Genomic DNA, 12,063 nt, shown 5'->3' on the forward strand with positions numbered 1-12,063 from the left:
GGGCTGGCAAGTGTGTAAAGGGCAGGGTTGGTTTTGGAGAAGAGAAAGGACCCTCGCTTTTCCGAGAAGCAAAGTGAGAGAGAGGTGTGCTGATGGATAGTCGGCAAGAAGGCTCCTACCTTCTGGGCGAGTTATGAGGTCTTGCCATTGATGGAGGGTGTGCGGGCTGGGGGCTTTCTTACTTTCATTGATAATAAAAACTTTTAAGAATGATAGTAAGAGGAAAATAAAGACCACCTATAATCTCACTGGGCTGACCTTGGACCCATGTAAAACTGATCATAGTAGCATCACCACAGTTTTTGAAAGCCCATTTTTACCTTGGTTCGGTCAGGATCACAGAAATCCAGAAGGGTGTCACAAACATGGTAACCTAGAGACTTTAGATCCTCAGTGGTAAAGTGAGTATCTCTTTTATTGCCTGAAAAAAAAAATCATAAACATTTCTTATCAAATCTGAATGAGCAAATGTGGTCTAATTTATGAATACCTCCTTAACAACACCATCTTTGATTCTAGAATATTGTGCTTCTGGACAGGGTCTTTCTCCTTGTAGTTCTGGCTTGGTTCAGAAGAATCTTTGACAATGAGGAAAAGTCTGCAGTCACATGGCTATAGTTACCGAAGTTTTACTCCGTGGTAGGCGCTGTGCCAATGGCTTTATGCACATTAGCTCATTGGGTAGGACCTACAAGGCGGGTGCTACTGTTATTGCTAAGTTTAAAAAAAAGAGGTTCACAGAGTTAAGTGACTTAGCCGGATCCCAAGTGGAACTGAAAGTCAAACCCAGAGCTGCCTGACTCCAGGTCCTGAGCAGGCACTATGCTGTGCTGCCCCGTCAAGGGTAACATTTCGCCCTCATATTTAGGTTGGTCAAATTCGGCAGAAGGTGCAGTTAGGAAAATCCTCAAGGTCAGTCATTTTTCCAGCGTTTGAAAGGATTTCATGCCCTCCGTGCTTTGCTTGGCTTCCCCTTACCAGGCTGACCTATGACGTACAAGAGAGCTTACCCAGGGTGGACCCCCCAAAAGTGGACTCCATGGTGTAGCTGTTGAGGATGCCCATGCGCCACATCACGACTCGGCCTGTGCCTTCCTTGCACTTCTGCACCTTAAAGTTACAACTCTGAAAAGAGAACTAAAGAGAAACCCAAATCCACTGCTAAACATAAACTAGCAAACACAAGATGCCTTAGAGTCATTGACAGGATACGAGAATGGTTTCCCAGGGATCTGTATATTATTTCTTAAAGTATGTTCTATAAAATAGCAATTCTATGGGATGTTAACAGGTATTACAGAGGAGAAATGAATTCTACAGTCATGTTGCTCAGGAGGAGGAAGGACTAATAAAATTACACAGACTTCCTGTGCAGGACTTCTCAGAGCATTTAGTATGCTATTGTAGACTGTGAATCTCCAAAGCAGAGAAGGTAGATTCTGTTTCTTACTGCCTGTGACCTTTTCTTCCCCTCCCCACCTTTCCTGGGGACATTTTGCAGGACTAGGGTGCCTTGAAGTCCTGTTTGGGAATCCTGGCTTACTTTGACATTCAAGACACTAGCTGACTTTTCTAAGGTTTATTTTCTATCTCTCCCCAACTAGAGCCCTTGGCTCTGGTTGGGTTTATCCTCTATCTGTGATTCGGGTATGCCTCACCCCTGTAAACTCTGCCTGGAATTCTAACTCCCTCTCACATGATGTTCTTGGCTCAGAGTCCAATATCCCCCACTGTCTTTCATGACCACCCCAACTCTCTTTCCTTACTTGGAGTTTGTAACATACACTTGGCAGCCATCCCAACCTATCTTATCCTGCTGAAAATGCTTTACAGTTGGAAGTTCCCTCACCAACTAGGGTTTTAAAGTAGTGCACCCTGGAATCGAGTGGTTCTATTAGGAGCAGAGGGAGAGGGAGAGAATCTCAAGCAGACTCCCTGCTGAGTGTGAAGTTCATGTGGGTTTGATCCCACAACCCTGAGATCATGACCTGAACCCAAATCAAGAGGCAGATACTACAGACTGAGCCACCCAGGCACCCCTACACAGAGTGATTCTTAAAGCCACACCTTTCTCAATTCTTGAAGTCCCAAGAGACACACAAAAAGATCCTCAGTATCACTCATCATTAGGGAAATACAAATCAAAACCACAATGAGATATCATCTTATACCATCAGAACAGTTAGAGTCAAAGACAAGAAAGGATGTCTTTCTTGGTGAGGAAGTGGAGGAAAAGGAAACCTCGTGCAGTGTTGGTGGGAATGCAGACTGGTGCAGCCACTGTGAAAAGCAGTATGGAGGTTCCTCAATAAATTAAAAAGAGAGTCACCATATGATCCTGTACTTCCACTATTGGGTATTTACCCAATGACAACAAAACACTAATTCAAAAAGATATGTGCACCCATATGTTGATTGCAGCATTACTTATTATAGCCAAGATGTGGAAGCAACCCAAGTGCCCATTAATGATGAGTGGAGAAAGCTGTAGTATAGATCTACAATGAAATACAACTCAGATCTTGACATTTGCAACAACATGGGTGGATCTAGAGGGTATGACGCTATGTGAAATAGAGAAAGACAAGTACCATATGATTTCACTGGTATGTGGAATTTAAGAAACAAAACAAAACAAAGGAAAAAAGAGACAAACAAAAAAGTAGAGTCTTCAGTACAGAGAACAAACTGGTGGTTACCAGTGGGGAGGTGGGTGGGGGAATGGGTGAAATAGATCAAGGGGATTAAGGGTACACTTATCATGATGAGCACTGAATAATGTGTAGAACTATTGAATCATTGTATTGTAAAAACAAAAAACAGAGTAAATTCTTGAGTTCCAGGTTGTTGGGATTTATCTAAGATAATGAAAAGTAAAGTGGCATATAGGATGCAGTGAGTTCTTGTCTTCCTTAGTCAATGGATGGGAAATTACCTTATGTGCTTACCTTATCTGGTGCATTTTTGCTTAGCATTAAAGGAAAGACGCGCTCATGAAGCCAGTACTTGCGATCGTTGCTATTACAGCCGTACAAGAAGATATTATTCTTGCGGCTGTGACCATGGAAATCACAATACAAGAGAACCTCCCTTTCTTCCAGAAGTCTATTGAGGGGGGCAAACAAAGGACTTAGTAGACATCCAAATACATGACAATCATCAAGGATCTACGTTTGTCTTGCTACTGTCCCTCTAAAGAAAATGTAAACCCCTTCAAAGAACCCTATCTCCATTCTTGGCCACTGCTATAAACATGCTACCAGCAGTCCTTGCCCCTGACGGTCAGAGGGACTTGGGATGGAAACACCCTGCTGTGGAAGGGAGTGGTGGATAGGCCTTGTGTAAGCTAACAATGAAGTGGAGGAAATCTAGGGGCAGACCTGGTGAAAGAGGGGCAGAAGTAGGGGCGCCTGGGTGGCTCAGTCGTTAAGCGTCTGTCTTTGGCTCAAGTCATGATCCCAGGGTCCTGGGATCAAGCCCCGCATCGGGCTCCCTGCTTGGCAGGAAGCCTGCTTCTCCCTCTCCCACCCCCCCTGCTTGTATTCCCTCTCTTGCTGTCTCTCTCTGTCAAATAAATAAATAAAATCTTAAAAAAAAAAAAAAAGAGGGACAGAAGGAGAGAGGTGTAAGTGCCCAGATGAAGAAAAGAAACAAAGAAAGCCTGGGTCCCTGACTTTCCAGCACCAGTTCCTGTAAGGCTCAGCTCCTCTGTCTCCTCGTCACCCAGACACCTGGCTCAATCTTCCAAACATGGTCAACTTCTCCATGAGGAGGAGGAGGACAGTAATGCCACACACTCACAGCGTGAGGGCACTGTGCTAGACAGATGACACGGACCCTCCCATTTCCTCCTCACAGCTAACCACCCAAGGCAGGCGAGCTGAGCCCCACTCTACAGAGGGGAAAACTGAAGCACAGAGAGGTACGATCGCTGCCAAGTCACAGAACAAGCCCGAAGCAACACCAGGTCTCGAAGCCAGGCCTGTCTGACTTCCAAGCACATGCTCTTAGCCATTTTGCCTACCAGCCCCACACGACTCCCCCCGCCCCACCCCCGCCACAGATACGGTTATGAGGTGTGTGCGCTCACATATTCTTCTGTGCTATGGTTCCATTTCCGGTAAGGTGGGTGCCATTCCATCATAGCCTTCAACTGCTTTCACAGAAGCTTGGAAAATATTAACTGATTTACTTACTATTCTTTCCTTATGAGAGGCAATATAAGAGGTAATAAAGAACTCAGACTCTGGAACCTGAGAGCCTGTGTTCAAATATCTACTCTGTCACTTTTTAGCTCTGTGACCTTAGGCAAGTTGCTTAAACTTTTGTGGACTTAATTTCCTCACCGTTTATATATGGGGGGATACTGAATGTGCCTGCGTCAGAGAGTTAATGTGAAGACTCCATGGGTCCTGTGTGTAAAGCACTGAGAGTATCATCTGTCCCCTCTACACAAATACTGCCTGATTGTTAGGTGCTGGTATTATTACTACACAGGCCTCATGACGAAGGCCTATGAACTTCTCTGACTTCTGAACTCTCTATTCCATTGTTTCACTAATAAGAGAAATGCCTCTAGCTGAAATGTTGCATGTTCAGTTTCAGCCCAAAGGTAAAACAGGACTTGGGGTGCCTGGGTGGCTCAGTCAGTTAAGCGTCTGCCTTCAGCTCAGGTCATGATCCCAGGGTCCTGGGATAGAGCCCCGTGTCGGGCTCCCTGCTCCGCGGGGAGTCAGCTTCTCCCTCTGCCCCTCTCACTGCTCATATTCTCTCTCTCTCAAATAAATAAATGTAATCTTTGAAAAGAAAGATAAAACAGGACTTAAAAGTTTGGAACTGAGCACACCTATATGACTGCAAACAGAACAGTAAAGACAGTCTCCGAAGCCATGCCTGAGTCCTACGTAAGAAGAGCCCCCGCACCCATCAGACGGTGCTCACAGCATTCGGAGGAAGATCAACAGGTCAAGGGGCTCACCTTTTGATCATGTTCCTGGTGTACCAGATGCAAGGGAAGGACTCCTTCAGAATGGTTTTATAATGCCTGTTTAAGTCCCTTCCTGCCAGAGAACACCGGTAATTCCCCACAATCACTCCATCTGGATTTAGCATAGGAACCACTTTGAAGATAAAGATATCTCTGAGGAGCTGGGCATCTGGGGAGTTGCTAAGGATGAAGTCCAAAAAGCCCTTCATGATCCACGAGCCATTACTTTCTCCAGGGTGGACTCGGGCGCTCAAGACCACAGCTTTCTTTGCAGCCGCCTCTTGCGGGGTCCGGGATGGGTTGGTGATGGTGAGCAGGTAGACGGTATTTCCTGCTAGGCTCCTGCATAACGTTCGGAGTTTGCAGAACTGAGACTGGACCGGGTTATTAGCCACAGACAGCAGGTAGCACTGCAAGTCAGTGTACGTATATGGGTAGAAGTGAGCAAAGAAGCATGTGTCCTGGTCATGCGGAAACTGGATGGTCCACGTAAGACAGTAAAAGGGCTGCTGCCCATCCTCCGTGTTGTTCTTGAAGTACCTGATTTCCTTTCCTTCTCTCCTCCAGCCAATGTTGTGGGTGTCGGCATCCAGTTGGGAGTACATGAGTGGCTTCATCCCTATAGTATAAAGGCTCTTGGGTTTTAGCAAGTTGACAATGGTGAAGCGGTAGGTCACATCTTTTCTAGTGTTTTGAACCCGAAAATAAAACCACTGAGTGTGTTTGTTTGTGTAGAGGTCAGTTCGCAAGGTGAGTTCATACTCATAGGTATCTCTGTAATGGAGAAAATTGAAGACTGTCTCTGTCACCTCACATCCCTCCCCCCTCAAAAAGCAAATCCAAAAAAGTGTTGTTTCCCCCTGGCAAAAACAGATCTTATTACAACAGGAAAGACTGCTACATTAAGCCTTAATTTTCTAATTTACATGGTCCCCCTACTCATACTATAAGGCTGGAAGAAATTTAGGTAAAGAAAGTTTGCTTGGGGGTGTTGCTTGGGTGGCTCAGTTGGCTAAGCATCTGTATGGGTTCAGGTCATGATCTCGGGGTCCTGGGATTGAGCCCCGTGTTGGGCTCCTTGCTTGGCGGGAGCCTGCTTCTCCTTCTCTCTCTGCCTGCCTCTCCCTCTGCTTGTGCTCTCTCGCTGTCTCTCTCTCTCTGACAAATAAATAAGACAACTAAGCCACCCAGGCATCCCTAAATAAAATCTTTTAAAAAAAGAAAAAAAGAAAATGAATAATATGAATTATTAAAAATAAGGAGATAAATCTGTAGTACTGTCATAGGAAAATAAACAAAATTTATTAAGTGGCAAAAAGCAACTTGTAAAACAGTACATATACCATCATGCTATTTTAAAAAATAAATAATTTCTGGGGTGCCTTGGTGGCTCAGTCAGTTAAGCATCTGTCTTTGGCTCAGGTCATGATCCCAGTGTCCTGGGATGGAGCCTTGCATTGGGGGGGGGGGGTCCCTACTCAGCAGGGAGTCTGCTTCTTCCTCTCCCTCTGCTACTCTACCTGCTTGTTCTCTCTCTGTCTCTCTCTCTCTGTCAAATAAATAAATAAAATCTTATTTTTTAAAATTTTTAAATTTTTATTTTTTTAAGATTTTATTTATTTATTTGATTTTATTTACTTATTTGATAGACAGTAGGCAGAGAGGCAGGCAGAGGGGGTGGGGGGGAGCAGGTTGAGCTGAGAGCCCAATGTGGGGCTCGATCCCAGGACCCTGGGATCATGACCTGAGCCGAAGGCAGAGGCTTTAACCCACTGAGCTATCCAGGTGCCCCAATAAATAAAATCTTTAAAAAAAAATCATTTCTGTATATTATACATAACAGAAAGAGGGGGGAAATTATTGCATATATACTCAACTGTTAACAGCTGGTGTATCTGGGGAGGTATGATTATAGGACTTCATTTTTTTAATGTTATGCATGTTTATTAACACAAAACATTTTTAAAGGGTTTGATTTATTTAAGTAATTGCTACCCACAAGGTGGGGCTCGAACTCATGACCCTGAGATCAAGAGTCACATGCTCTACTGAGCCATTCAGGTGCCCCTATTAATACAAATTTTAAATGAGCACTAATTTCTTACACAAGCAGAAAAAACAATGTAGGTAAATTTTTGCTCTGGGGGAAAATGAGTCACAATTATTCCATTTTTCTTCATCCTCATGACCATTTCTTACCACCTCTCTCTTTTTCAAAAACACTACTGACTCCTTATATGACTCCTGAAGACACGGCTCAGCCCCTCCAGTTATCACCCCCTTGGGAAATTCCCATTACTCACACTCTGATGGCTTTTTGCAGATTTCCGCTCTCAAACCTTGACTCAAACAGGAGAGTATTATCCTCGGGTCCCTGCAGTGTGATGGCAAGCTCCCTGATAATCCCTCGCTTGCCTCCCACTCTGGCACTGGTGAAATAGGAACCTTCAGTGGGCACTACGGATGAGACAGACATATTCAGGGCAGGTTCCACTTAGAACCCATTCATCCAGCCAATATTTACTGAGTTCTTCTGTGTGTTCGATGCCATTCTAGGTTAACAATAATGAATATTCAGATTTCTGTGCTTGCTGAGATTTTTAATTTTAAACTTTGGATTTCTTTGAAGACCTTTAAGGTGGTGTATGGCTGCATGGCCTGTGCCCTTGGCATCTCAGATACTGTTTGTACGCATTTCAGCCCTAATTTAAAAGCATGTTTTCAAACAAATGATATTACATATAGAGCGTCTAAAAATATTTACATTCTTAATCCTAAAAAAAGGTACCTATTTATTAATTTAAAAAAGGTAAAGGATGGGATGCCTGGGTGGCTCAGTTGTTAAGCATCTGTCTTCAGCTCAGGTCATGATCCCAGGGTCTTGGGATCAAGTCCCACATTAGGCTCCTTGCTCAGTGGAAAGGATGCTTCTCCCTCTCCCACTCCCCTTGTTGTGTTCCCTCTCTTGCTGTCTCTCTCTGTCAAATAAACAAATAAAATCTTTTAAAAAAATAAATAAATAATTTAAAAAGGTAAAGGAAAAAACAAAAAAGAGAAAATAAAGTATACTCCATATAATTTTTTGGTATATCCTTCCAGATTTAAATATAAAAAAAATTAGAAGTTTGAGAATTGGCATGTGTGAATTAACTTAAGAAGGGAACACAAATATCATATTAATTAGAGAAAAGAAAAGGTTATGATTGAAATTTTATCTTTAAAGTGATGTTAAAACAAACAAAATATAAAATTTATTTTATTTACAAAATTTAGATTATAAACATCTCTTTCTATCCTTTTGGTGGGGGTTGCAACTTTAAAAAAATATTTTATTTATTTATTTGGGAGGGTGGAAGAGAGAATGTGTTTTGGGAGGGGCAGAGAGAGAGAGAGAATCTTTAAGCAGACTCCCTGCTGAGTGCAGAACCCCAGGTGGGGCTCAATCCCATTACCCCGAGATCACAACCTGAGCGGAAACCAAGAGTCAGATGCTCGACTGACTGAGCCACCCAGATGCCCTTGTAATTTGTTTTTAAAGATATTATTTTAAGTAATCTCTACACCCAACATGGGGCTTGAACTTACAACCCCACGATCAAGAATCATATGCTCCACTGATGAGCCAGCCCAGTGGCCCTGGATTGCAATTTTTCAGACAAATTCAGTGAGACTGCCATATGACATCTTTGAATTTTACAGTTACTTTTGCAGAACTATTTTATTTATTTATTTATTTATTTATTTATTTATTTATTTATTTGACAGATCACAAGTAGGCAGAGAGGCAGGCAGAGAGAGAGAGAGAGGAGGAAGCAGGCTCCCTGCTGAGCAGAGTCCGATGCGGGACTCGATCCCAGGACCCTGAGATCATGACTTGAGCTGAAGGCAGAGGTTTTAACCCACTGAGCCACCCAGGCGCCCTGCAGAACTATTTTAAGGCTTCATAGTTTTCCCAAGGACTGTGTACCACAATAGTCTTATCATTGTGTCTAGAAGAACCTGTTTTGTCATCTTTTGTTGATTTTCTCCTTGTTAACAGACAAGAAATTTCTAGATTCTCATTTGTCAGTGGCTTTGCAAGTGATTCAAGTAATTCTTCAACATTAATCAATTTCATAAAATCTTGCATGTCCTGTAAGGATAATTTCACTTTGCAAATGATTTTTACTGTACTTGCATTATATTGTCAGATATTAATATTATCCACCAATCAGCTAGAGACTGATAACAACAAAGATGCTGACCATGGGGCAGGACAGGTGCAAGCATTAAGTAGTAATATGCATGGGGCCTTATTTTGTTAGTCATTTCATTAGCAAATATATTCATATTATGATGACTTTTGGTTGACAGGCAACTCTATCACTGTAGAGACTCAGGTAATAAACATTTAGATAATAAATGAGAGCAAAAGAGAAAGCAAACATACAAAGAAGTGCATAATAGAAGAAAGCAAACACAGAGGAGGCAGGAGCAGAAGAGACCCCAAGAGTACACATAACTGGGGCACCTGGGTGGCTCAGTGGGTTAAGCGTCTGGCTTTGGCTCAGGTCACAATCCTGGAGTCCTGGGATTGAGTGCCATGTTAGCCTTCATGCTCAGCGGCGAGTCTGCTTGTCCCTCTGTCCCTCCCCCTGCTCATGCTCTCTCTCTCTCTCTCTCAAATAAATAAATAAAATCTTTAAAAAACTTTAGAGCAGGGGCGCCTGGGTGGCTCAGTGGGTTAAGCCGCTGCCTTCGGCTCAGGTCATGATCCCAGGTCCTGGGTTCGAGCCCCACGTCGGGCTTTCTGCTCAGCAGGGAGCCTGCTTCCTCCTCTCTCTCTCTGCCTGCCTCTCTGCCTGCTTGTGATTTCTCTCTGTCAAATAAATTAATAAAGTCTTTAAAAAAAAAAAACTTTAGAGCACACATAATCCGATTAAAAGCTGGGGACCCACATGGTCCAGTCTCTTCCTAGAACCACAGAGTATAGACTAGCAACCAGATACAATTAATATGGGAGTTTTAACATTCTTTTGAGTTTCAATAAATAACAATAAACATAAACAACAATAAAGATGATCTAATTCATAGCCCACAGTAATATTTCTCAAAAAAACAAAACTTGTTTCTTTTCTCTAATATTTTATAGCATGTAAACTGACAAACTCCCAAATTCTCCCTGGAGTCCCATCTTCTTGGTTTTCTGTTTCTTCATTCCTCCAACAGGGTGGGCTCAACTCTTCCTAAAGAATACAACACACAAGACCAAGACCACTGCCACAACTGTGTGTTAACAGGACAATAAGAGGGGTGCCTGGGTGGCTCAGTGGGTTAAAGCCTCTGCCCTCGGCTCAGGTCGTGATCCCAGGGTCCTGGGATCGAGCCCCACATCAGGCTCTCTGCTCAGCAAGGAGACTGCTTCCTCCTCTCTCTCTCTGCCTGCCTGTTTACTTGCGATCTCTGCCTGTCAAATAAATAAATAAAATCTTAAAAAAAAAAAAAAGCAGGACAATAAGAATAACTCACAAAAGCTGCCCTTTCAGGAGAATGAGCTTTCAGCCCTAGGGTTTCCTCCTATGCGGAAATGTCTCTGAATAGAACAGATGAAGCAATGTGGATTCACAGTCTTCTGGTTTACTGACAATGACTACAAGCAGGTCAGCAAGAGGTAAAACAGATTTTTAATACCCAAGACTTTCTTGAGGTGGCAGGAGAAATACATTCTCCATTATTTATAACTTAAATCTACCCACTTAAGATCTTACACTTAGTTTAAAGTCTCTCCAAAACCTCCTTAGACACACCAGAAGGTGGAGTTAGATAAACTGTGAGTTTCTTCACCTTATTCCCTTCACTGCATATAGCTTTTTCCAACACAGTATTACTAACATGAGAGCTCATCATCAGGGGAACTGGGAGCAGAGAATATGCAATTATATCAAAGTTAGTTGTAGAAATGTAAACATTACAGTCCCTCCCTCCTACCTCTGGTTGTTTCTCTAAAAGCCTCCCCTGATTTCATTGACTTGATACACTTTATTTCTAACTCAACTTGGTACATATTCTTCCTCCAATAAAATCGATTTCCTTTCTGGGCGCCTGGGTGGCTCAGTGGATTAAGCCGTTGCCTTCGGCTCAGGTCATGATCTCAGGGTCCTGGGATCGAGCCCCGCATCGGGCTCTCTGCTCAGCGGGGAGCCTGCTTCCTCCTCTCTCTCTGCCTGTCTCTCTGCCTGCTTGTGATCTCTCTCTGTCAAATTAAAAAAAAAATTTTTTTTTTAAAAATCAATTTCCTTTCTGATCATTACCTATGTAGCAGAGGTTGATTTTCAAATTGTGAGAGTACTTTTCTTGTTTTATATTTTTTTGAACACATCATTTCCCAACCTCAGAGAACCCTTAAGAAGTTCTGATTAGGGGAGCCTGGGTGGCACAGTCAGTTAGGTGTCTGACTCTTGTTTCAGCTCAGGTCATGATCTCAGCATCATGAGATCAAGCCCCATGTACAGCTCCATGCACAGCACAGAGTCTGCTTGAGATCTTCTCTCCCTCTCCCTCTGCCCCTCCTGCTCATGCTTTGAGCTCTTGGTTTCTGTCTCTCAAATAAATAAATCTCAAAAAAAGAAGTTCTGATTAGCTCTTGTGCTTTTGTGTGCAATAAGTATCAGGTGATTTTTAGTGATGACAAAGGATGCCCTTATTTTTTTTTTTAAGATTTTATTTATTTGTCAGAGAGAGAGCACAAAGCTGGGGGAGGGACAGGCAGAGGGAGAAGCAGGCTCCCTGCTGAGCAAGGAGCCTGTTGCTCTATCCCAGGACTCAATCCCATGACCCTGGGGTCATGACCTGAGCCGAAGGCAGAGGTTTAACTGACTGAGCCACCCAGGCACCCCAAAGGATGCCCTTATTGGCAGCTTCTTTACCTTGCCATGTCCTCTCCCTATTACTAACTTGGCATCTTGACCTTATTAATTCAAAGCTACTTCCTCTTCCTTGGGAAGGTTCCTATTACATTTCCAGGTTCATTACTCTTGAATATTATATCTCCTTTTTTTTTTTTAAAGCAAATTTTTATACCATATCCCCATAGGGAG

The 12,063-nt window shown here is 43.1% G+C and overlaps 1 protein-coding gene across 9 annotated transcripts in view; it reads right to left on the bottom strand.

The window, feature by feature from the left end:
• Positions 1 to 12,063, bottom strand: part of AGBL2 (AGBL carboxypeptidase 2) — a 43,266-nt gene that overhangs the window by 13,175 nt on the left and 18,028 nt on the right. For 8 of the 9 annotated variants that reach the window (XM_047690628.1, XM_047690624.1, XM_047690631.1 and 5 more), the window contains 5 exons: positions 7,291 to 7,444; positions 4,979 to 5,761; positions 2,949 to 3,105; positions 1,011 to 1,137; positions 321 to 421 (listed from right to left, as the gene is read on the bottom strand). In XM_047690628.1, coding sequence (XP_047546584.1) covers positions 321 to 421; positions 1,011 to 1,137; positions 2,949 to 3,105; positions 4,979 to 5,761; positions 7,291 to 7,444 — 1,322 coding nt within the window. The remainder of the gene's footprint in view (positions 1 to 320; positions 422 to 1,010; positions 1,138 to 2,948; positions 3,106 to 4,978; positions 5,762 to 7,290; positions 7,445 to 12,063) is intronic. The other variant, XM_047690630.1, reaches the window with a different exon arrangement.

This window comes from Lutra lutra, chromosome 10 (assembly GCF_902655055.1).
Source record: "Lutra lutra chromosome 10, mLutLut1.2, whole genome shotgun sequence".
Lineage (NCBI taxonomy): Eukaryota > Metazoa > Chordata > Mammalia > Carnivora > Mustelidae > Lutra > Lutra lutra.